This window comes from Sphaerodactylus townsendi, linkage group LG05 (genome assembly GCF_021028975.2).
Source record: "Sphaerodactylus townsendi isolate TG3544 linkage group LG05, MPM_Stown_v2.3, whole genome shotgun sequence".
Taxonomy (NCBI): domain Eukaryota; kingdom Metazoa; phylum Chordata; class Lepidosauria; order Squamata; family Sphaerodactylidae; genus Sphaerodactylus; species Sphaerodactylus townsendi.
In genome coordinates, this window is record NC_059429.1 from 109,130,423 (window position 1) to 109,154,853 (window position 24,431).

Sequence of the window (24,431 nt, forward strand, 5' to 3'; positions counted from 1 at the left end):
ATGTTGGTGATGGTTCTCACCTTTAGTACCTTTGTGACCCACAGACTTGAAGGACTATTTCTCTCACCATGTTTCTGTACAAGGTCTTCTGTCAATACTCCTCTTGTCTAAGGGATGTCTGGCAACATCCCCATCTTGGCTTTTTCAATGGCTGCCTCATGGCCTCTGGAACAGCTTCCGGGAAGAGGTCAGAGGTGCTTCAAACCCCCTAGTTTTCCAGTAAGGCTGTGATAAAGAATTTATATAGTTTGAGCCTGGGCCAAGTGGGAAATGGGAAAAGTTTTGACTAATAGATTAAATAAATAAATCAACAGTCTAGCATTCGGAGAAAAAAAGAGCAAAAATACAAACAAACCCTAATTGGTACAGTGGGACAGAAAGTAGTTTATTAATGGTATAATTCCCCTGTTGGTTGTACGCATTGCTTTGTTAGGGCATGTGATTATCATTTCCAATGTTTTTCCTACTGCAGCTGAACAGGGGAGTTCTGTTCCACGGTGGAGTTCTGTACTTTTAGTTAATATGGTGGCTGTTTCTGTTCAAATTTCTGTGAGTACAGTTGTCCCTCCCATATCACAACTTTCCACATTGCTGTTTTGACTGATCGTGGGTCATGCCAGACCCCGCCCCCCCCCCCCAACACAAGCACCCCCTTCAAACTCCCAAAACTAGCCCTGGTTCCACAAGGGGGGATGCTGATGAAAAGCCCCCCATGTCTTCTGATTTCAAAGGGCCACTAATGCTTCCATATGCTGCCTCCAGAGCCACCTCGAGAAGCTAAATAGCTGCTGCTGCACACCGGCCATCCCAAAAACTTCAGCCCTCTGCTCACATTGTGGGGGATGCCACGTCCCTAACCACCAATGTGGGAGGGACAACTTTTTTTGGTGTGTGTGTAACTTTTGCAGAGGGGTCTGTTTTCTGTCCTACTTAATGTCCTACTTAATGTCATTCCAATTGATTTCTTTTCCTCCTCCTCCACTCCCCCGCTCCCCACAGTTGATATTCGTGAAATCCAAGAGATTCGTCTTGGAAGAAACTCCCGAGATTTTGACAGATATCAGGAGGATCCTTCATTTCGACCAGACCCGTCTCACTGTTTTGTCATCCTTTATGGCATGGAATTCAGACTTAAAACTCTCAGCCTTCAAGGTGAGATTGCATCTTTTCCCTCTGTTGAGTGTATAGATTCTCAGTTGTTTCCATACTTGAATTTCCCTTGCGACTTTCAGGATTCATTCACTCTCCAGTAGTCTTTGGCTTTTTGTGACAGCAGAAGGAAGGAAGGAAGGAAGCGGCAACATCAGTTCTGAGGAAGAATGGAAGAGAGTTGATGGTGGCACCTGCAGCAGCTTCAGATATTAAAGCTGCTACTGGGATTTTGAGACTTTTGAACATTTTGATTTGTTAATGAAATGAAAATTCTCCAAGGTACTCTGCGATAATTTCTACAAAATTTTAATAAAATTTAAAAAATCAATAAAACCATTTTTGAAACAACATGCATCAAATAAATTCCAGCAGTGCCGGTGAATAGTTTATTCCCCCCCCCCCCCCCAACTTGGCATCCCATATAATCCATTGATCCAGTTCAAAGGCCTTCTGTAAAAGGAAGGTCTGAGGAGCCATCTAGAAAGCTTTTAGAGAATCATCCATTCTCAGCACCCAAGGGCAGTTGGGGCACTGGCCCCAAGGACCCTCCTGTGGGGCTGTGCAAACAAGTCTAACTAAGGGTGACTCCACCTACTATGAGCTCAGACTGGTTGTTCACAGCTTGCAATGAGAAGCCAGTCTGTGGCCAGATCTGCCAATATTGTTTATGATGATTACTTATTTTTTACTTCTCCATGGTGGGGTTCCTTACATCTAATTTTTTTAAAGGTTTTTTTAAAGGTTTTATTTTTTATAAATATAAACAGGACAGAAAAAATAAAAATAGAACAATATCACAACTGCAATTACATCAAAAGAAAAAGAAACAAACATGCAATTAATATAATAAACAATACATGATAACAGGAACAGTTATGAGCAGTAAACAGAGGTATAACAATGAGCATTGATTGGTGATTATCATAATAATAAACCTTAGCATCAATCATAAAATACTTTATATATTTGATAAACACAATAAAGTTATGCAAAATTTAAATGATACATTGAATGAAATAGAATCGTTTAAAAGCTTGCAATGGTGATTACTATTATACTTTTCTAAAAAATATTTCCCCAAATATTGAAAGTTGAGTTAACATATTATTTTTAGTTATTTATTCGTTTTATATTTTCCACCACCCTGACATGGATATAGTATTATATCCATGATATATTTGATTTTTTAATGGAGTTTTTCTTGGGAACCAAAACAGACTTGTAGTGATAAGCAAGTGATAATTACCACTTTTCCAGGAGGAAAAGTCATCAGTAATTTTGTTTGTTTTTTTGTTTCCTTCCTACACATCAGAGTAAAAACAAAAAGGCAAAAACCCTGTGCAGTTTCATGTCCCTCCCAGGAATTAAAATAAATCAGCTAAAGCTTTGTTCGATTGATGTATCAGTAATAAACAATTAAAACTGTTCTTTCATAAATCTTTTGGTAGTCTTATTTCACAGCTAGAGGGTGTCCTCAGAAAATACTTGACTCCTTGCAGAGGATGTTTATACCAGTTGTGGTGGAGTGAAAGGGTCAGGGACTGGTGAGACTATCTAAGCTGGTACTCAGGTTCTTACACCAGGATAGGCAGTCATGAAAGGCTTTATATGTAAGACCAAAGCAGTTTTCCAAACAATAAATGCAGTAATTCAAACCCAGAAACATTAAACTCTGGTACTTTTAATAGGTTTACCCTGGTTTTCTTATATTGGTTTATCCTGCAAATTGATTTTAAATATTTTAAGGTGAGCCTTTCCTCTCCTCAGTGGAGATCCCATCTTGACCTTCAGTCTCCTCTTAGTTGTTCCCAAGTTTATCTGGTGAAGGCCTTATAATATGCTGATTCTCCTGTATCAGGGACCAGTTCAGGTAACAAGCTGACTGGCTCTTCATTTACTGCTGTTTTTATTCCCATGAGTTCATATTTTTGGATATGTATTATTCATGTAATTCTTCACCAGCTTGCAAGAGAACATGAATCATGAATGTTCCAAATAAGTCATCTGGAATGGCTGAACTTGGTTTATTTCTCACCCTGTATTTATTGAGCAGTCTCATCTACCAAAAATTGACTGGGCACTGGAGCATGTGTTTGCTATCTTTTTTAAAAAATTGTGTTATAATTTTATTACATTTTCCTTTGTGAACCACCTCCAGTTCTCCAGAGAGATAGCCTATACATTTTTAAAATAAATAAATAGTGTGGATATTGGAAATCAATCCCACAACCATTTCACAAGTGCAGCACTTGGTGTGGACCCATACAGCGCATATTTGCAGCAGCCCAGTTTGGTTGTGTAAATTGGTCCATAAAAAGCTTCCTAAGCAAGTTCGGTCAACATGATTATCCCTTCAAAACATTAGCTGGTTGGCTGCCCTATTGTATGCAAGTCCCCTCGTGTCATGCACACTGGTGGCTAATGGGAAGCAAATCTATCAATTTCTTACAGTCTGTAAATATTTTCCTGCCTGATCTTTTGTAAGCATTTCTCAAAAGCCACAGGTGACTCAACGTACCAACTATTGGCAAGCTTGTTTCGGATGATGAAAAATACACTTCTTTGTTTAAGGCTGGAGAAGTATTTCGGTCAAGAGTGCTCAGGGTGGTTGTTCTCTTTTAATGGTTCTTCTTGGAATGCTCAGTTATAATTTATAAGCTCAGTGGGATTAGCTTCCTCTGGTTAGAGGACAGCTGTGCCGGGACTTCCTGCGTGGAAACAGGGTCAGTGTCTGCCTCATATCTTTATATGTTCACTTGGTTCTTTATTTGTTCAGCCACATCCGAAGATGAAGTCAACATGTGGATCAAAGGGCTGAACTGGCTTGTGGCGGATACCTTAAAGGCTCCCACCCCGCTGCAGATTGAAAGGTAAAACAAAAATTACAGCAGGAAAGCAAGTGCAGGGAGTTGGGCGTGGCAGGGCTGTCGTTCTATCTCCTGCTTGGCCAGCATCTGTAATTTTTTGAAAACCTGGACCTGTGTAAGTAACTGAAGTCTACAATGTGCGCGATGAAAATTTATGTACGCTTACTTTCTTGTGGAGGTTTATTGTTCTTCCGAGAGTGAAACGTCATTCATTGCGTGTTTAGTGTGGCATAGTGATTAAAGCAGTGGTGGCGAAGCTATGGCACTCCAGATGTTCATGGACTACAATTCCCATCAGCCCCAATTGGCCATGCTGGCAGAGGCTGATGGGAGTTGTAGTCCATTAACATCTGGAGTGCCATAGCTTCACCACCACTGGATTAGAGGGTCAGACTAGGATCTGGGAGATCCAGGCTTGAATCCCTGTCCTGCCATGGAAGCTGGCTGGGTGACCTTGGGCCAGTCTCATACTCTCAGCCCAAGCTGGAGATGTGAAGGCCCAGATAAAAGAGGGGGAAATTGAGGAGGACCTTTCCACTCCTTTTTTTCTAGACCCTTTGTAGTTTTTCTTATGGAAATTTCAGGATGGGAAAAAAGGGGGTAAAAATCAAGTAAATACATTTTGAGGTGTGCAAAAATTATGTATAGTTGGGAGAAAAAGGCTTGGGGGTGGTGGAAGATACTGCTGCTAGCGGACTGGGGCAGGGAATCTATAGGGAAATCTGCTATATGGAAGCTCGGTTGCCACTGTGGCATATTGGCAGCTGCAACAGCACTGTAAAAACATCCCCATGTGGAAAATACCTCTCTTCACTTATTTATACCCTCGTCACATTCTTTAGCACAAGTCCAAGCAGTCCCTCTTGAGGTGCTCTGTGTATGCTAGCCAAGATAAGGTTTAGAGGGGCTTTTTTGTCATGCGACTCCCTCAACTTCAAAGATTTGTCTAAGGCGTTTTAAAGTTTTTAAATTAAGGATATACACATACAGAACAAAAAAATCAACTACACAACAAATCAAAAGAACCACATAGAAACCTTGTATCTAATATAAAAGTGCAACTTAAATGGGGAAAGGGTCGGGGGAGGTTTTACGCAGATTTTACACATTCTTTTCTAAAACAACACTCTTCAATACTTTATTCAGAATTTTCATGGACGGCCTAGCAACCACATTAAAGAAAATTCTTTATTGAGCTATTCTCTTGAAATGTACATAAATTATAAAACTATTCCAAATCACCTTAAAGTCATCTTTCCTTTTCCTCCCATGAATTAATCTAATTTTATTTGTTAAACTTTCAAGTGCCACTGTATTCCTTAATTTATCACGCCACTAATCTAGAGAAATCTCCTTAGCATTTCTCCAACATTGTTGTAGCTGCGAGCAATAGAAAGTTAAATGTTTTTCATTTACAATGGGTGTTTTCATCAATAAATAGGGTAAGACCAGTTCAATAGTAGGATTTATTAATTCCCTAGTTTTTTTTAGAATATCTGCAAATATTGATCTCCAAACATTTGTTATAACTGGACATGACCACCACTTATGAATAAACATCCTCCAATCACCAGCCTCTCCAGCAATCTTTATTATCTACTTTCATTACATGGGCTAATTGGAGTAAAATACCACCTTTGAGACATTTTTAATGCATTCTCTTATAAACTGCTTGAGTTTAATTTAAAAGGGAAAATCATTGGAATATTTGCTTCCAAGACTTACCATTAAATTTAAATGTTTAATTCTACTTCCCAATTCTTTTTAACTGTCTGCACTGAAGTTTGACCCTGATTTAATAATATGCAACATATTTAGTAATTAACTTCCCTTCTACCTTCTCTGTGTTCTGAATAAAATCATCAAATTCAGTTAATGGTCTGTTTAATTGAACTTTAATTTCCTTCTTTTTTAAAAACCTTAAAAGTTGATGTTTCAGCACTTAGTCCTTTCAAGAATCCTTCCTTCAACCCAGAGTTGACTGCTGTTATTTAAAAGCATAATATTTGCATCCATTGATGTTATTTGACTAAGAAAGTAAGCTGTACACCTAATTGTTTGCAGAAGCAAATTTTGGATAGGATACAATGGCAATCAATGGAGAGATACCTTTCTCTGTCAGCAGGCACTTCTGCGATGCTAGGCCCTGCATCCTCATTCTGGTTCTCCTTGGTCTCTTTTCCTGAGGATTTGGAGATAGAGTCATTCGGCTAGGCAGAGATGGCCATAACAGAATTTTAGGATTTTATCCTGTTTGAATACACTTGACTTAATGACTCTTATCAGATTTAGCACTTGTACATTGCCATAGAGGTGAAAAGGGGAAAGAAAACACATCTCTCTAGTTCATTTTTGTCTAGTCCTACCTTGAAGAGGCTCAGGGCAGTGTTCATGCTCCTTTCCTTCTCCATGTTATGTCCGTAACAGCTTTGTGAGGTAGTTTAGACTGAGTATGTGAGGGGCCTGAGGTAATTCATCAAGTTCTGTGGTAACATGGAGAACTGAACCCAGGTCTCCCACATCCTAGTCAGACATTTCACTCACTGTGCAGGCACTTCCTCTTATTCCCTTTCTTTTACGTAGATTGTGTGGAGAGAATGTGCTTGAGTTATGTGTACATAGTTGTTTTTGGTTAGAGGTGGGTAACCTGCACGGTAAAAATGCTACTGATCACAGATTTACATTTCTAAACATGTTTCTTTTCAGATGGCTTCGAAAGCAGTTCAACTCTGTCGATCGCAACAGAGAGGACAGGTAAATAGTATGACGTGTGCTTTTGTTAATCAGAGGCATAGCTACGAATTTATACAAATGTCAGCTCTGTTTTATATTATGAAATAGTGAATTCCCATCACTGTGGATAAGCAAGGTTGAGTAATAGGTATTGTGCTGTATTGGAAAAGTGGGAGGTAGTCTCTTTTGTGCTGACGCAAATAAAGCACTTTTAGATGAAAATACTGGAAGTAATTTTTCTAAAGCAATCCATAGCAGTTTATTAAATTATATTAATATATAAGAGTATATTAAACTCTTTTGATGATGCCCAGAAGTTGAATATATGCTATGTACTTGGACGAGTAGGTCTACTCAAGTGGATGAAGTTGATTCAGTAATGTAAGTTACTAAGTCTGGATTTGTTAAATGAAGTCTGGAGAAAGGCAGTGGTTTTAATGTTTGCTTTGATTCTTGGCCTAGATTTAATCCTAGTTCAGAATTCGAGATTGTGTGGAGAAAATTAATGGTGATTAAACTGTGACACAAGAACTTTGTTTATTTTTTAAAAACGGAAACATTATCCACAGATATGGAGCTTAGAAGTATCTGAACGGTAATATAGTATCTATCTATCTCAAAAACAGAAAACCTACAGCAAGGAAGTTTTATTCAGATGTGTTATTCAATTTGCCAAACATCAGTAATTATAAAAACAAAAGACATTGTGATGTGTGTTTAGTTCAGAGCTATAAGTTTTCCTATATGAAAAAGGATGTATGGAAATGGGTGAAAGTAAAGGCACAGAAATGTATTACTGGTAGGTAGTAAAGGACTAATGTACTTTGAAGTGGCTCTTATTTTTAATGCTAGTTCTGTATATTGATCCTCTCTGCCTGACCTTCTGTCTCACTGTCCTGTTCTATTACTTCTAGGTTTTCAGCACAGATTTCCTTTAAAGAACTTAAGAGTATATTAATCTTTCAATATTGATTTTCCTTGGAAAGATGAAATGCTGTAAGCATTACGACTAAATTGCAAAAAGGGAAAGTGAGGGGAAAACTTACTGCAAAGTCAATGGCTAGAAAACTTACCAAAGATGCCTTTGTTACCAAGGCAACTGAACACCTGATAGATTAGATAGTCTACAGAATCTCCCCATCTGTCCTTTCTTTACAGATTTCTTGTCTGTCTTTTGTTGGAAACCTCAAACCAAGTGATGTTTATGGGTTACAGAATCTGCTACCACTGTTGTTCTGTTGTTGTTATTTGATTTCTACGGCGTCCCTCATGGACATCTAAAAACATTCCCGCATTCAACTTATTGAAACAATAAACTCTGTCAAATACACCATTTCCATAAACTGTATCAAATACAGTAGGTTAGATACAATTTAAAATGACACTTAAAATCTGATCTAGATGTGATAAAAATTACTGCTCACTGAGGTAAGAGGTGGACTGGGCCAGGATCGAACTGTAGCTGTCTCAGCCATATGCCTGGTAGAACAGCTCTGTCTTACAGGCCTGCAAAACTGCATCAGGTCCTGCAGGGCCCTGGCCTTATTGGGTGAAGTGTTCTACCAGGCTGGGGCCAGGGCTGAAAAGATACTTTATGTATATATTTTTAAAAGTTTTCTTTCTTTGTTTTCTTTCTGTTTTTCCCCCAAAGAAAATAAGGGGGGAAATAAAAATGTGCGGCTGCGCTCAGCCTACCCGTGCACACATAGTCTGCTTTCTTAAACAGGAAAGAAGCCTTATTAAAGTACATGGAAAATAGCCATCATTGTAGGAGAAATACAGATGTAAAGAAATAAAAGAAAAACATTATCTAACTGTGGTAGGCTGATTCCGCATGGGCCAAAAACAGCGGTGTGAAAACGGTGTGAAAATGGTGTAAAGGGTTTAAAATGGTGTAAAAGGGTTTATACTGTTTTCACACCATTTTCACACTGCTGTTTTTGGCCCATGCGGAATCAGCCGTAGATTATGCTAGGTACCTTTAGATAGAACAAATATGTCCCTGTTAATGCCATCCAGGTGAGGTATTTGAACCAAGAACAAAGGAAGAGCTCACTTTTCAATGTTTCTGCCTGCTTAGGTGACACAATCCAAAATTAGGAATCCTGATCCTCATGGGAGCTGCTGTTCTTTCTACTATTGGTACCCTAGGATATGTAGCCCTTGTATCTCTCTCCTTCATTTTATTTTATGATGCCCATCCATCAGATACTCTTTGGCAAGTCAACCCAAATGGCTGAACCACTGTTCTTGTTGTTGTTTTTTAAATTCTCCTCTCTTGAGAAAATAAACAGTTTGCCATGGGTTCAGGAACTCAATTATAACACATGAAACTATGTGCAGCTCATAGGTGATCACTTCATCCTGGTTTGCTTCAACAGATGCTGGGTTCATTGGTCAAGGAGGTCGCTATCAAAATAAAAGCACAAAAGGGTTTTGTGGTGCTCTGGCCAATCCCTGTATCCCAGAGACCACACTAAGTGGTTCTGGGAGCAAGCCAGGATATATGTGTTCATATGTTAAGTGAAACAATAGTTAAAACTATGGTTAATAAATCAACTTTACTTCAGACCATGGTTTTGGACCTTAGGTTTAAAGAACCCTGAGCAAACATAGTTAGGAGGTGTTCTGATGAACTTAACGGGAGTTTTGCATGAAGTCTGAACTAACCAACGTCACTCCAGGCAGCCGTGGTAGTCACAGGAGGTTTGTACTGAATTTTGTGGATGCCAGAACTTAATCCCCTTTGCCTGCTGGGGCCAGACAAATAAGTTATGTCTCTCTTTAGCTGCCACTCGAACCCTTTCTCCCTCATTTTGGTCCTGCTGGGAGGTCTTGGATTGACCATTATTTGATTACAGACAAGAATGGAGGCAGCCCGTGACAACAGGGTGGCATGAATACAAAGGATGGGCGACATCCGTCAGAAAGGGAGGACTGCATCTTTTATAATATGCATATTGATGAGCTTGTATCATGGCTCAAAAGATTGTTGCCACCTGTTTTCTGAATACCCAGCCCAGAGGATTTGAAGGATGGTAATGCTTGCAAAGCACAGAAATGCAGAGTGCACTCTGTAGATATAATAACACAGTCTGGGTCTATAAATGATCCTTTGTCAACCGCACTTGGTGTGTTTGTGTGTGCGTAAGTCTCATTTAAAAATGCTAGTGAATTTTCCTGTTTCCTCTGTCCCCAATGTGAGAGGGGAAAGAATACTGATGCAACTGGACATAGAGTTTTAAAGGGAGCTCTTGTAAGAGGAATAAGCATCTTCTTTTGTACAAAGAGCATGACTTGACAGATTACTACATTAGAATCTCTTGAAATCTGAATGACCAATATTATCTTTATGGGCATAGCTAGACTTTTGTGAAAAATTCTGACAATAAACTTTCCCTGACAGATCAGTTGTAGTTTAAAAGAAGATGTGTGGATTTGGACTTGAAGCCAAAGGCTTCAGTCCTCCCTAAAAAGGTTCAGACAGCTCTGGAAGGATATCTTTTTCTCTAGTATTATTGATTATTAATTATATTATTGTCTCTGGGGGCCTTCTCTGTTACATTAAGATTCTAGAGGTCATACCGAGATTTGAGAGCGACCACTTACCAATCTTGCTCCAATTAAACACCTTCTCCTGAAAGACACATTTTGTGGATTGGTACCAATCCTCTTTAATGCCAACTGGAAAAACTTATTGTCAAGCCAAATGGACCCACATTTAAATAAATATCAGCTGAATGATATCAGCTGGATCCCCTGATGAATTCTTGAAGAACTGCAATGTCCCAACCCGAGAATTATACCAACGTCTAGCCCATACTGGCAGTTCAGCCATGAGATAACAACATCACTACTCTAAGCCATGGTTTGACAAGGACTGTAACAATGTCAGGAAAGCTCTTGCCACCACATATCAGGCTTATGAATCCAACAGTACTCCATTTGTTGCACTGGATCTGCTACAGCAGAAGAGACTTTAGAAACAGCTGCTAGCATGTAAGAAAAAAGCTATGAAAAAAATTGGTAACAACTCAATCAGGCTGCCATTTCCAACGATGCAGCCTCACACTGGCATATTATTTCGTGCTCTCAATGCAATGGTCCACCTATAGTAAATGGTCACATCTCTCCAGGGATTTTAGAACCTTATTTTCAGGAACTCTATATGACCTTTCTCCCTAATTGTGGTCCTGCTGGGAGGTCTTGGATTGATCATTATTTGATTACAGACAAGAATGGAGGCAGCCCGTAACAACAGTGGATGCCCTAGTCAAGATATAGAAAATTTACCAATGTGAGCACCTGTGACAGGGACAGAGATTAAGAATCTTATAAGCCAACTAAAACTAAGGAAGGTGCCAGGGGAAGGCTTAATTCCAGCAGAGGCCCATAAAAATAATGTGGACTTTGGGCCCCCATCCTTGCCTCACTGTTTACCTGTATTGATGATACCCATGGGCTCATTCCCAACATTTGGGGGCTTGCATTTATTGTTCCAGTATACAAAAAAAAAGAAAAGAAGAAAGGAAGATCTTGCTAATTATAAAGCAGTTAGCCTTCTTAACACAGTTAGCAAACTGTGTGTGTGTGTTTTTGAAGCTCTCTCATTTCTAACTGGGACAAACTGTTAGGTCAGTGCAGAAACAAAGACGCGGCCAAAACTTAAAAGTTACAACCCATGCCCTTGTTTCTAATAAATGTTGCCCTGATTCCAAACAAAGAACACCATAGGGAACACAATGCGGGGTGCAAACTGTGTGCAAGGCACTTATAGTGGAGACTCCGGGACTTTCTAGAACAAGAAAAGCAAGCTTGCAGAAGAGCAAGCTGGCTTTAGGGCAAGCTGATCTACCCTTGACCAATTTCTAGTACTCCAGCAATTAATTGAAACATTTATTTATTCTTTATTTATTTACAAGCTTTATTTAGCATGGGCTATGAACAGGCCAAAGAAGCAATTGAACAGAATGTGGAAGTTACAGCATGCCAACTGAATATAACCAAGTCTCTGATATGTATTACTAGTGAATCTAATAGGTACTGTATGTCTCCTGTGGCAAAACTAATCTTGAAGTGTCTAAACAATGGAGAACCTTTACACGGTGGCAGTGCCAGGCCCTCCCCTCTACTGTCCTGGAAGGCCGATACAGGAGAGAAAATATCCCTGTGGGTCTGGGCAGATAGAAACAGTAAGGCATGTGCTTCTGTACTGTCAGTTTTACAAAAACTGACATATTAGTTTTATTTCTATTTTGTTGAATAGATTCCCAGGTCATGCAGAAAAATTTTATATTTCTGTGTTGCTGATAAACACCAGTCCTAATATAATTTACAGTATGGCCAGGTTCTGTGTTACAGCGCTCGAAATATGTTGCAGGATAGTCTGCAACAAAATAGGCTCAGTGGCTTGATAGTTATAGCCTTCAAGTTAATCATTTTAGCATCTTTTTATACCTATCCACTTAAAAAATTGTTTTACCCCTTTTAACACTTGTGCATACTATTTTAATATGTTTTATCCTTTATGTTCTATCTGTTTATTTCCTTTACTGACCCTTCTTAGCTTCCAAGCTGTGACGAGATTAAGCTAATTTGGAATATTAGGGGTGCTACTGAATTCCTTTAGTTGCATGTTTATTCCCTAGTAAAATTTGGGGAATTCTGACCGCTACACCATATCAGTTCTGTAATCACACTGCACGTAACTCACACTTGGAAACCTACTTAAAAGCAATTCCCGGAGTCAAAGAAGCTGTAACGTAAAAACTGTGTATAAGAGGTTTTTCTGATGAATCCAGATTTGCTACCGAAACAACTGCATGTACAGTTATCCTTTTATTTGTCACCTTATTAATTTAGAAAACCTTTCCTTTGGAAAGAGCACATACTCTTCTGTAAGTTGGAATGGGGTGGATAGGGTGTGGTCTGGAGTTCTTGGTGATAACACCGACACCAAACAGTTTGTACTATAGCCTTCTGGGAACTTTCAGAATATTTTACCTCCTTGTATCTGGAGAGGAAAGGAACTTTTAGATTGAGTGTAACATGGACGCTTCCAAAGCAGTCCTATTATTCTGGAAGCCTCATGTTTATCTTCACCCCTTCTTTTGACAGGTCTCTATAGAAACTATGTATGCTGCCTCTGTGCATTAAGGTTCCGTTGAGCTGTGTTTTGGCAGCTTCTCAATTAGAGTGATGATGTGAAGCCTGAAGTCAAATGCATGCACCAACATTTGATGTTTCCACTTGGTAATCCATACAAGCCTTTGGCTTTGCAGTTGTTACTGGAATCCCTGGCAAAAGCTGCTGGGATTCGGGGGTGCGGGAGAGATGGACTTACACCTCTTATAAACGTTTACAGTCTAAAAAAAACCTGATTCATGGCCGCTGGCCCATTTATTCAGCTTTTCTGTTCCTCTTCCCCCCTTTGGAATGTAGACACTCTTTTCTCACCCACCGAGATCTGGAAGTAATAAATGAATAGTTACTGAGTTCCATTTCCTGACCTAATGACTGCAGCTAATCCTCAAACTCCAAAGCTGTCTGTCTGCAACATGCATCTCTCAGGAGTTAAGCTGGGGAGGATTTGTTTAACTGGATTAAATCCTCTGCTTTCCTGTTCTGCCGTGGAAGGGAGCGCTCCATTCTCCCTTCCTGGGAAGAGAAGAAGCATCACTTTTCAGCTGCCAGGAGCACATGATTCCTCCACCAGATGATACCTCATCATCTGAAACTGATTTGCTTGAGCTTCATCAGTCATCATTTGGCTCACTTAAACGGCAGTGAATCATTAGGCATGGGTTTCTCCTCTCTTCCACTTCATGGAAGGGAGATTCCCTGGACAAATGTTAGCCATGGTTAATTAACAAGTGAGAGAACATGAGAGTGAGAGAGTGGTGAAAATATCTGACTGGATAGCTGTACACTAACCTGGAGGCTCAAAGGATATAATGCATTGCACATGAAATGAGTTGTACACACTGAAACTGTCTGAAACTGTGAACCTACAGAAGATCACTATCCAGGACAAAGCTTGCAGTACTTTGGGCTGCTGCTTCGATTTTTATCAACACTCAGTTTCAACTAATATTCCTGTACCTGAGAGGTGGGAGCAGAGTCACTCTGTAGCAGAGATGCATAGCTACCTTGCATTCAGATCACCAGCATTTTGTGGCGAACAGCATCGAATGCTGGTAAAAGAGCTAAGCAACTCAATATGGGTAGAATCTCCAAAGAACCCTGCAGTTTCTTGGAGCACCGTTTCAAAAACATATCCTTAAGCAGATCCAAGTAAATGTCAAGCAATAGTTTTTGGCATTACTTTCAGGGACTTTTACCCCCCCCCCCTTTGCCATTTTTGCTTGATATTTTTGAAGGAAAAACTGCTTTCCCAGGACCTTTAAAAAATTTTTAAATGCTTGGGAAAGAAACTGGCTTGTTTTTATATATTTTCTAAAGCCAACACAGAAAAAAAACCTTTAGAAATATTTCTAATTTGGAAAAGATTCATAGGAATTATAGCTGTAGAAGAGTCACCTCTCCAAACATTGTTGCCTTGAAATTGTATGCATCTTCTGCTTATCTAAGGATCATTGATGACTTTGTAATTGTTTTTTGGATTTTTTAGGTGACATGTTAGTCCCCTTTACTAGGTTTAGAAGGAAATGTCAATCGATTTTGGAAGGAGGCCCACTGTAAATACATTACAGTGCGGTTCACCATAATATTTCCTCTGTTTTTCCTTTGTTTCTGATAATCTAGGATTTCTGCAAAGGATTTGAAAAACATGCTTTCTCAAGTCAATTACCGAGTCCCTAACATGAGGTTTCTGAGGGAAAGGTTAACAGTAAGTATTTGACTATCTTGTCATATCTTTGGCTCCGCTTCTCTGGCTCTTGGCAGCCATTGCTGTGAGTGACACCATAATATAATATTTCTTCCACACTGAGTAACTTTCTAACTTTTCCTGAGTAAAAATTTACTAATTGCTCAGGTGGTTTCTATACATGGGTGGGCTTGTTTGGTTTCCCTATTGCTGTTGATAAAGCACCCTGACAGAGGGGCTTCCTTGTGGTAGGTTTCCTTTCCCGAGTACCCTGACAGCATCCACATTCTCAACCCTGTGCTACTAGAACTTTTGCGATTTTTAAAAAAATAACATTGATACTAAAATATAGTTATACATTGTAACTATAGGTTAATAGATTCTCCAAATTCTTGGCTTTTTAAAATGCATTTAACCTCTTCTGTTGTGCCTTTCCCGTTATATCTCTACAAGGAAAAGGGGCTGGGCAGTTTTTTAAAAAAATGAAAACTGGGGATTCAGTGAACCTGTTATGCATAGTTTTATTTATTTATTTATTTTCTTCAGTTTCTATACCGCCCCATCTCCGGAGGGCTCTGGGCGGTGTACAGCATGATACCATCATGTATAGGATAAAACGACTAAAACTATTAAAAGCAGCGATAAAATAGGAAACTAAGCATAATAACTAGGATTGCTTTACAGAGTGGCGTCCGACAATTCTATTTTTCAAACCCTCTTTCAGGGGAGGAAAGGCAGCCAATCCCAAGATGGCAGGAGGCACAGATGTAAAGGCCGGGGGGGGGGGGCGCACCATCAACAGCTGGTTCCTCCAAAGGCCCGGCGGAACAGCTCCGTCTTGCAGGCCTTGTGGAATTCAGTAAGGTCCCGCAGGGTCCGGACAGCTGGCGGAAGAGCGTTCCACCAGGCTGGGGCCAGAGCCGTAAAGGCTCTGGCCCGCGTGGAGGCCAGCCGTATCATCAGGGGGCCAGGGTATTTTACAGTGGTATGCCCATATTATGTTAGTATCAATTTTTTTAAAAAACAAATTGAAAAGTCCCCCAATAGCCTGGGGAGGAAATGGCTACTGTAAGTACAGAATCATGGAAAATGGCTGCCATGTAGGTGGGAAAATCCAAATGTTTCTACCCACACAGCAGCCATTTAGACTTCACTACAATCTTCCCCAATAACTCAGAGCAAAGTAGGTTTGAAAAAGGTTGGAGAAAAACCTTTAGTTGAGTGTCTATTCTAAGACATCTTGACAATTTGCTTCTCATGTAGAATATTTAAAATGCCAACAATAAATCACCCAAAATGTGATAGATGTAATTATACTTTTGTATGTTCCTCAAACATCAAGAATAACTGACCAAAACTCAACATGTTTATATGTGACTGAGGATGCCCAATGTTTATTAATGCCCTTCCATCTCAACTTCTAGGATGTGGAACAAAGGAATGGAGATATCACATATGGACAATTTGCACAGTTATACCAGAGCTTGATGTTCAGCGCGCAAAAAGGGGTGAGTTGCTTCTAATATGATGGCTATAACATCTAGCTTTTTTCATTTCTTGCCTCCTTTCCAATGCTTCACCTTTGTTCCCTATTTGAAATGTATTAAACTCCCGTGTTACTTAAAGCCATTGCCCAGCATCCAGCAAGGAGGTATATATACTGTGTGAAAGCATGCATGTCTGCTCAGATCCCTGACTGGTGAAAGAACTGTGCTGACTGAGGGGCTGGTAACCCTGCTCAGAAAATCATTGATGAACCCCACTCTTGGCGCTGTTGCCTGTTACATGCACACAATTTGCTGTAATGGCTTGGGTGCAGTGTGGTGTGCTGGAGAGAGTGAACCTTAGGAGCAACGCTTTTACAGTGCAAGTTTAGGTGGGCAAATATACTGTCTCACTTTTGCATTTCTTCTTTTACAGATGACGGTACCATTCTTAGAAAGGTAAACTGTTCTTTTACCTTGGGCTGAATTGAGTGTATGATGGTTTCTTTTAATCTTGGAGTATACTGCTTGCTTCCTCCATCCTGAGGGTTTCTTAAATGAGTAATGTTGTTATCAAAATGTCACACTGAGGTGTTCTGCAGTGGAACCTCTTGATTAAGGATGCTTAAAAATAGCTTCTCTGACCACCTCTTGCAACTTTTAGATTTAGATTACTGGGATGGAGGATGTATTTGGTTGCAGGCAACAAATTAACACACGCTGAACTAATTATTACTCTAGTTGCTATGTTCATAGCATTTCAGGTTTCACTGAGTTTTTTAGTGTTTATTTATCTGATTCTTTTGTCTTGAATTATACTAAGGCTGTTTCCACACACGCATGAATTGTGCCGGTGGAGGCTCAGAGGCCGTTCACACGCTATCATGCGAGCAGCCCCGACTTGCTCCCCTGCCGGAGAGGCGGCTCTCCCCTGCCTCGGGGTCAGCCCCGCAACTCACCTTCCTGTCCAGTGTCGCTCTGGGGGGCTGCAGGGACCCGCCCATGCTGCCCTCCATGCTGCCCAGGGGTCAGAGGGCAGTGTGGGCAGGTCGCTGCAGGTCTCCAGAGCAACGCTGGACAGGAAGGTCAGTGGAGGAAATGGGAAAAGTGGCAGCGTCCTGCTGGTGCAGTTCGCACCGCGCCAGCGGGAAGCTGCCCCTTTACAAAAACCTCGCTTGTTGAGTGAGGTGTAAAGCGGCGCCTACGCACCGTTCCGGGGTGGCCAGGACAAACAGCACCCTAGGGACTGCGGTTTTTCCTGTGCGAAAAGCACACTAGGGACTGCGTTTTTTCCTGTGCGAACAGCACCCTAGGGACTGCGTTTTTTCTGTCTCTAGGGCGCTGTTAATTTGGTCGTGCGGAAACAGCCTAAGACAGAGGAGTCCAGGGGCACTTTGGAAACTACCAACATTTTATTTCATCATAAATTTTCATGAGTCATAGTTGCTTCTTCAGATGCATGAAACATAAATCCATATTTGTAGTCTGCCTTTCTCACCAAGACTGAAGGTGCGAGATCTAATGTACTAGGATTACAGAAGTCTAAACAAGCATAGTTTATTGAATGAGATACAAAGTAGATATAATGTAGAAAAGTTGTATTACATCAGTAGAGAATAATGCTACGACCACAGCATAACGTGCAGAAAGCAGATAGAATGTGTAATACACTGTGGTATACTCCGCAGCCCCTTTTCCTTTATAAAGTGCCTTCCTGAACTCTTCTCTTGTCGTGTATCTCTTTTGTTATCTTTACAGAACAGCCTCCTGAACAATTCTGTTTTACGCAGTTATTTTATAGTTTGCAGAATGACAGAAGGGTGGGAGCCCTCTTGACCTCCTCAGGGTGGGGACCGCAACAGAGGAAGTGAAGGTGGCAGCTGTTCATTCTGCAGCGTAGTGCTTTCTGACCAACAGAATTTCTCTGTGCTTCTTCCTCCAGCAGTAATGATAGACCTGAGCTCTGCCGAGTATCCCTGGTGGGATTCCAGACATTTTTATTAGAATGCCAAATGGTGAGTATGCACGACAGAAGAGAGAATGGCAGAGGATAGTGCAACTTGATGCTTTTCTGATGTGAACTATATCCTTATCCTGTCCTTCCCTGAAGAAGCTCAGTATGCCTTGTATAAGGTTGGCTAGATTGAGAGAGTGTGATTGATCAAATGTCACCCAGTGAGCTAGTGTAGCAATTTGAACCCAGGTCTCCCCTGTCCTAGACATTCTACTTGCAAGACCTCACTAGTTGACCACAAGAAACTGCCCGCTGTGCTCCTTTTTGGGCTTTCAAAAGAAACATAAGGGTCATATTAATTCAGAGGGAGCTTCAGCACATTTGTATTCTGCTAAATAAATCTGTTCTTTTGGAGGCCAGAAGATTTTTTTTACTGGTTAGTGTTTTTGATTTGTTTTTTTATCAGTGCTCCTTTTTATTGCATGTTGCTTCAAGTGAAGGAGGAGCTGGGTGCAAGTACTCTAAATAAATCAGTTGCCCAGATAACTGACCGGAGTTGCATTATGAATTTTCGTTGCAGTGGCCAAGCGGGTCTGCTGCCAAAAACCATCAAAGGGCGATTCTCTAGATCTTCTGGTTAAGCCACTCTTCATAACCAGATCTGGGCTATAAATGTCATTCCTTGTTACTGCAAAGACAACAACCACCACCAAGCCCTTATTGGCATATATCGGATGATACAGATAGGATGCAAAAAACAAATTTAAAACAGTCCCCCAAAGAAAATAATAATAGAGAATCTCTTAATAACAGACTATTTACTACAAGTTCAGTTTTAAACTGACCAACCCCAGGAGATAAATCAGGAGGCTTTCTTCTTTTCTTGTCTGAACTGTTCCTGTAACGTGCAGCCACCACCCGGCTGTAATCCCAGGTGTACATTCTTGGCTGCCGGCTTGCAGGAAGAAAAAAAGACACTAACCAGCACAATCTCCCGTTTCATCCTGCTGACATTTAGGGAAAGAGGCCAATATGCCACTGGGGAAGTGAACCAAAGGAAGGCTGTCTGCTTCTGAGAGCCAGATGAAGGGGGAGAGCATTGCCATCAAAGAGCCAAATATTTGAAAACAAAACACACCCAATCCTCTTTTTCATTACTCGGAGGGGGCGGGGGGATTATGTAGATTCTCAGGCTTGTGAAAAGCCATTGAGGGACACTATACTACATGGCTGGTTTTCAACATGAAGTAATTTCCTTATGTGAGAAAATCACGTCCACAGTCAAATTGGACTGGAGAGTTTATTTTGCTGATGTGTGTAGTCTTGGGTGTACTTCCAGAGAGCCAGTGCAACATAAGAGTGTCAGGCTAGGACTGCGGCAACCTGGATTTGAATTGCCGCTCAATCATGAAACTTGCTGGATGAACCTTTTGCTTTTCTTAGACTGATCCACCTCATCTGGTTGTTGTGAAGATAAAATGGGGGGAGGGGCACATGTGCCATCCTGAGATTTGCAAAGGAAGACAAGATAAAACCATCATGGATAAATCCTGTACAGAATGCAGTTATTTGGTGGCATGCTATGTGGGGAGGGGGCAATATACACCATAAGGACAGTGATTGAGGGTTTGAAATGGCCCACTGTTTCCTAAAAGTGAACTTGGTGCTTTGGTTGTACTCTGGTATTGCATAATTAACAATGAAAGGATTTTTGCTGTCCTGAAAGTAAGTAGAACTTTCTGAGATAGGGTTATTTAAGAGTTCAGTTGAGTGTAAATCTATAGAATTAGACCTCATCTTGAGTATACAGCATAGATGACTAATGGCCTCCCTTCTTGTTTTCCATGAAGGTAAGCGTCCTCTATATAGGCCAACAGTCACGTCAATTTTAATCATCTCTGTTCGTCTCTTGCATTCCCAACTGTGAATTGACCGTACTTTCCACCAGATTAGGCTGAGGCATAATGACTTGCCAAGGGCACCTAATCAACTTCATGGCTGCGTGGGGATTTGAATCCAGGTCACTCCAATCTAAGTCTTGCTCACTTGGGCATCCTTAGCTCTCTGTCCGCAGTAAAGGGACAATAATGCTGACCTACTTTTGAAGGATGTTGTGAGGATTACTGAGACAGCGTGTATGAAACAGTTTTGGGGATAAATTTTCCCCAAATTAATAATTACATTAATTATTATGGAATAATATTAATCATTATGGAAGGATACAAACTTAATAATTATGGAAGAATACAAACTTTCGGAATTTTACCGTTTTTTAAAAAATGGACATGCCAGTGGGTGCCCTCAGATAACATTCTCCTTCCTTGTCTTTGCAGGAACTTTGGGCTACTGATCTCCTTTTGGTGCAAGAGTTCATGTTCAACTTCTTGAAGGACCCACTGCGGGAAATTGAAGAGCCTTATTTTACCCTGGATGAGGTATGGATCTCAAGAAGCACAAGGGGTTCTTTATACATACTCTAGAATTCTTGGTTCTTAGAATAAAACAAAACACAACTTGATTGTTATATAAATAAGTCTGTAATCCTTGGGTTCTGGGGCTTCCTTCCTCCCTCTCTCCCTCCCTCTCTCAAGGAAACAGCCACAGTTGAAGACTTCCAGATCTAGGAAGTTTGACCTCACTCTTGTTCACAAGGGCCATGAAGAAATGGGGGTTTGCATCCTTCCCAGAAATTCTAAACCAGCATTAAATCATGGTTGAGAATCCTAGTTACTGGTAGAGGAACAGTCTACCATTTTACAGCTGAACTTGGATGTCACAACAGACTGGATTTGGATCAGTGACTTCATGAACTCCTTAAGTCCTTAAGAAGGTGGGGCAGAAGATGAAGGAACCTGAAGATCTGAGGCTCATTCACCTAACCACAGTTGTAGTTCTGTTGCTCCCATTCTCCAACTGCCCCTATTCTTGCAGTGTCTCTGCTGGTCCTGATAGTCACTGGGACCCCCAGCACCCCAGGCCTTGGGGTTCTCCTGCCCCACCATTTGATGAGCAGTGCTAGATAAGGTTTGATTTAAATGGTATACCAGCAAAGCCAATGCACTTTCCCATTGGACTTCTCATAAACACAGCATCTCTTTTTAGCCAGGAGGCCGCACTTTGCACAAGTCGCAACCCAAGGAGCTGCTATATGAGGGCAAAGTCCCTTGGATGCTGCTTTGATCTCACCCAACATAACATTTCAGTCAGGCTTGACAGCTGCTTGTTTGTAGGGGGTGGAGGAAGATGCATTCTAAATACCTGTGTAAGGATTTGCTGCCCGAATTAACCCACCCCACCCCCACCCCCCAGTACATAAAATGACTCAAACTCCTTGTTTTAGTCTTTATACAAGCTCTTCTACAGCCTGGATTTTTTTTCTGGGAAAGGAGTTTGGGCTGCTCAGCAGTTAGCTTGTTTCTGTCCTTGTACATGTGACATGGAAGATTCAGTGAATTTCTTGGTTAACATTTTGTGTTGCCTCCCCCTTTCCTTGTTTTTTTTCCCCTTCTGGTCAGTTTCTCACCTTCCTGTTTTCCAAAGAGAATAGCATGTGGAACTCAGAACTCGATGTTGTTCGTCCAGACGACATGAACAATCCCCTTTCCCACTACTGGATTTCCTCCTCGCATAACACGTAAGAAGAGAAAGGAAGCCACTTTGGGGCTATTTGTTACTTTCTCACTTTGTTCCTTTCCTGAGATCCTGTATGCATCATGTGCTAAATCCCCCCCTTTGGGTCCTTATGCAGCTAGGTTCAACGAGCTAAAAGATGAGGGATCTCACAGCATTCTTTTTGATTTTGGATGCTTGCATGTTGAAGATACTTCAGCTGCTGGCACACATGCATGGTTACTTGTGAAAAGATGTGCCGAATGAAATATGACTAGCTCAGAAATTTTCCAGTGAATATTTAAAAACTGGGCGGGGTTGAATCCCCTGAAAACAATAAAAGGACTTCCTGTAATTTTACAAAACATATGATCCCCTGTGGCTGTTACTAGGCAGCCGCAATACTGTCAACCTTCAAGCCTTGGTTTCTGTCAGTAAAGGCTAGGCCTTTTCCACACTTGTTCAGGCCTTTGAGGGATGACACATTGGGGCCAGTCCCAGCAATAACCACCAGTGACTTGCTACCATGAAACATGCATGGTTCACCCAGGTGTGGCTGCTTGCTACTGTTCAATAGCAGCTACCCCACAAAGGCCAATGTGGTATGGTGGTTAGAGTTTTACATAAGAATCCAGGAGAGCCAGGTTTAAATCCTCAGTCTGCTGTGGAATCTCATTGAGAGACTTCGGACCAGTGACATACACCCAGTGTAACCTACTTCACAGGGCTGTTGTGAAGATAAAATGGCAGAGAGGAGAATAATGTAAGCTGCTCTAGGTTCCCATTGTGGAGAAAGGCAGGATGTAAATGAAGTAAATAAATGTAGCTAAAGATGAGGGAACATTCACACATGAAGCAACCTTATACTAAGTCAGAACTGATGGTCCATCAAAGTCAGTATTGACAGTGACTGTCCAAGACGTGAGAGGTCTTTTATATCACCTGCTACCTGATTCTTACTGGAGATGCTCACAATTGAACCCGGAACTTTCTGGATTCAAGCAGATGCTCTACCACTGAACCACACCCCTTCCCCAGATAAAAGCTGGGTTGCTGAGGGGTGGGAAGGAAGGAAGCAAGCAAGGAAGGAAGTGTGAGGATATGGGAGCTGCCAGGAGGAAGGATAGAAGGAATAATGTGGGGAGGGGATGCAGAGGAAAGTGAGGGACCCTCTGCAAGCCCTTGCAGGTTGCCCACCAGGCAGTTTTGCCCAGCTCAGCTGGGACAGTGCATCTTGCCCAGAGTTTTCTGGAGAAGAGGCTGCCAGGAGGAGGGAAGACCAAAGACAGCGACTGATAAAGGTAGGTTGGCTGGTAGGTGGGGAGAAGAGAGGGAAGTAAGAAAATGGAAGAGGTTATGGGGATTGCCAGGAAAGCAGAAGAGGAAATAGTGGGAGAGGGGAAAATGAGATGCCCAACACAAGTCGCTGCAGGTCCCTACTTGCAAAATACAACTGTGCATAAAACATTGTTCTTAGAAATGGTGTTCAAGTCCTCTGTGACTCGCTGAGATGTTTATGGCAAACTCTCCATGAATCATGTAAGGTTTTTTTCCCCTCCCACATTAATAGGTACTTGACAGGAGATCAGTTCTCCAGTGAATCTTCATTGGAAGCTTATGCTCGTTGCCTGCGCATGGGATGCCGTTGCATTGAACGTGAGTGCTTGCCCCTCATCCCCCTGGTCCCATCCACTGTTTTTCCCCAGACCACATGATTACTGCTGCAATTCCAGGCACAGAAGCCATTTCACATCTTGCTAGATAGTCACAGTCCTTCGGTCCCTGAGTCTGAAGATTTTGATTAAGCCAGGTTACTAGCTCATTGTTTTGTTTTCTGGTTTTGGGCTTGTGTTAACTGAATGAAATGTAACCCTGCCATGTTCTGGCTCTAACAGCATCATCAGTGTGATTTGAAATGCATGTTTCGCTGCAGTAGGTACACATCTCCTGGCCGCAGTAGGGGCACATCTGTTGGCATCAGGGAGGGAAATAGACAAGATCTTACTCTGCCTGGCAGCAGTCCCCCAAAGTCTCAGGTGCTGGAAGGACTTTCCCAACAGCTGTTACCTAATACTCCAGCATCAGCACTAGAAGGAATGAAATCCGTGACCTTCTGCATGCAAACTGTGTGCTCTGTCATTGTCCCTTTCAATAAAATGTTTATTATCTAAGTAGTTGGTTGTCAGTTGGACTGAGGTGTAACTCAGGTTTTCTGGGGATTCTCCACACAACTGTAGTCCATCATAATAATGAATGTTCTTTGACTGCCTTGTTGGGATTTGGTTCAAGTTTATTTATTCATCCTTTTCAGTTGATTGTTGGGATGGGCCGGACGGGATGCCTGTGATCTATCATGGGCACACGCTGACTACAAAGATCAAGTTTTCTGACGTCTTGGCCACCATCAAGGAACATGCTTTTGTGACCTCTGAGTAAGTAGAATCCTTCGAACGTTAGCCTTAACCTCAGATTATCTGAATTCCAGAGACCCTTCATATGATTGTAAATGCTTAGTACAGCATGATTGTTTGCAGTGCAGGTATTTATGCCTGTGAGCCATCTTTACGTTGCCCTTGTCTGTGCTGTTACATGGCACTGCAGTTGCAACTAGGGGTGTGCATTCGGCACAGACCAAGCTGAAACACTCCTGGAAGAACCCTTCATTAGTATTTTTCGGAGTTTTATTGGTCTAAGGAAAAGGTAGCAATTTACAGGGCTCCTAAAAGCATTTCCTGAATTTTTTTCTCATGTGATCTGCTTTGACCTGCTGCCAATTCTGCTACCTCCCAGTTCCATGTGGAGTT

The 24,431-nt window shown here is 41.3% G+C and overlaps 1 protein-coding gene across 5 annotated transcripts in view; it reads left to right on the forward strand.

Moving 5' to 3' along the window:
- Positions 1-24,431, forward strand: part of PLCG1 (phospholipase C gamma 1) — a 100,402-nt gene that overhangs the window by 44,302 nt on the left and 31,669 nt on the right. For 3 of the 5 annotated variants that reach the window (XM_048496969.1, XM_048496966.1, XM_048496965.1), the window contains exons 2-12: positions 1,000-1,152; positions 3,929-4,022; positions 6,726-6,773; positions 14,517-14,601; positions 16,005-16,088; positions 16,501-16,523; positions 18,007-18,079; positions 20,352-20,453; positions 21,534-21,652; positions 23,198-23,283; positions 23,939-24,059. In XM_048496969.1, coding sequence (XP_048352926.1) covers positions 1,000-1,152; positions 3,929-4,022; positions 6,726-6,773; positions 14,517-14,601; positions 16,005-16,088; positions 16,501-16,523; positions 18,007-18,079; positions 20,352-20,453; positions 21,534-21,652; positions 23,198-23,283; positions 23,939-24,059 — 988 coding nt within the window. The remainder of the gene's footprint in view (positions 1-999; positions 1,153-3,928; positions 4,023-6,725; positions 6,774-14,516; positions 14,602-16,004; positions 16,089-16,500; positions 16,524-18,006; positions 18,080-20,351; positions 20,454-21,533; positions 21,653-23,197; positions 23,284-23,938; positions 24,060-24,431) is intronic. The other 2 variants (XM_048496968.1, XM_048496967.1) reach the window with 1 other exon arrangement.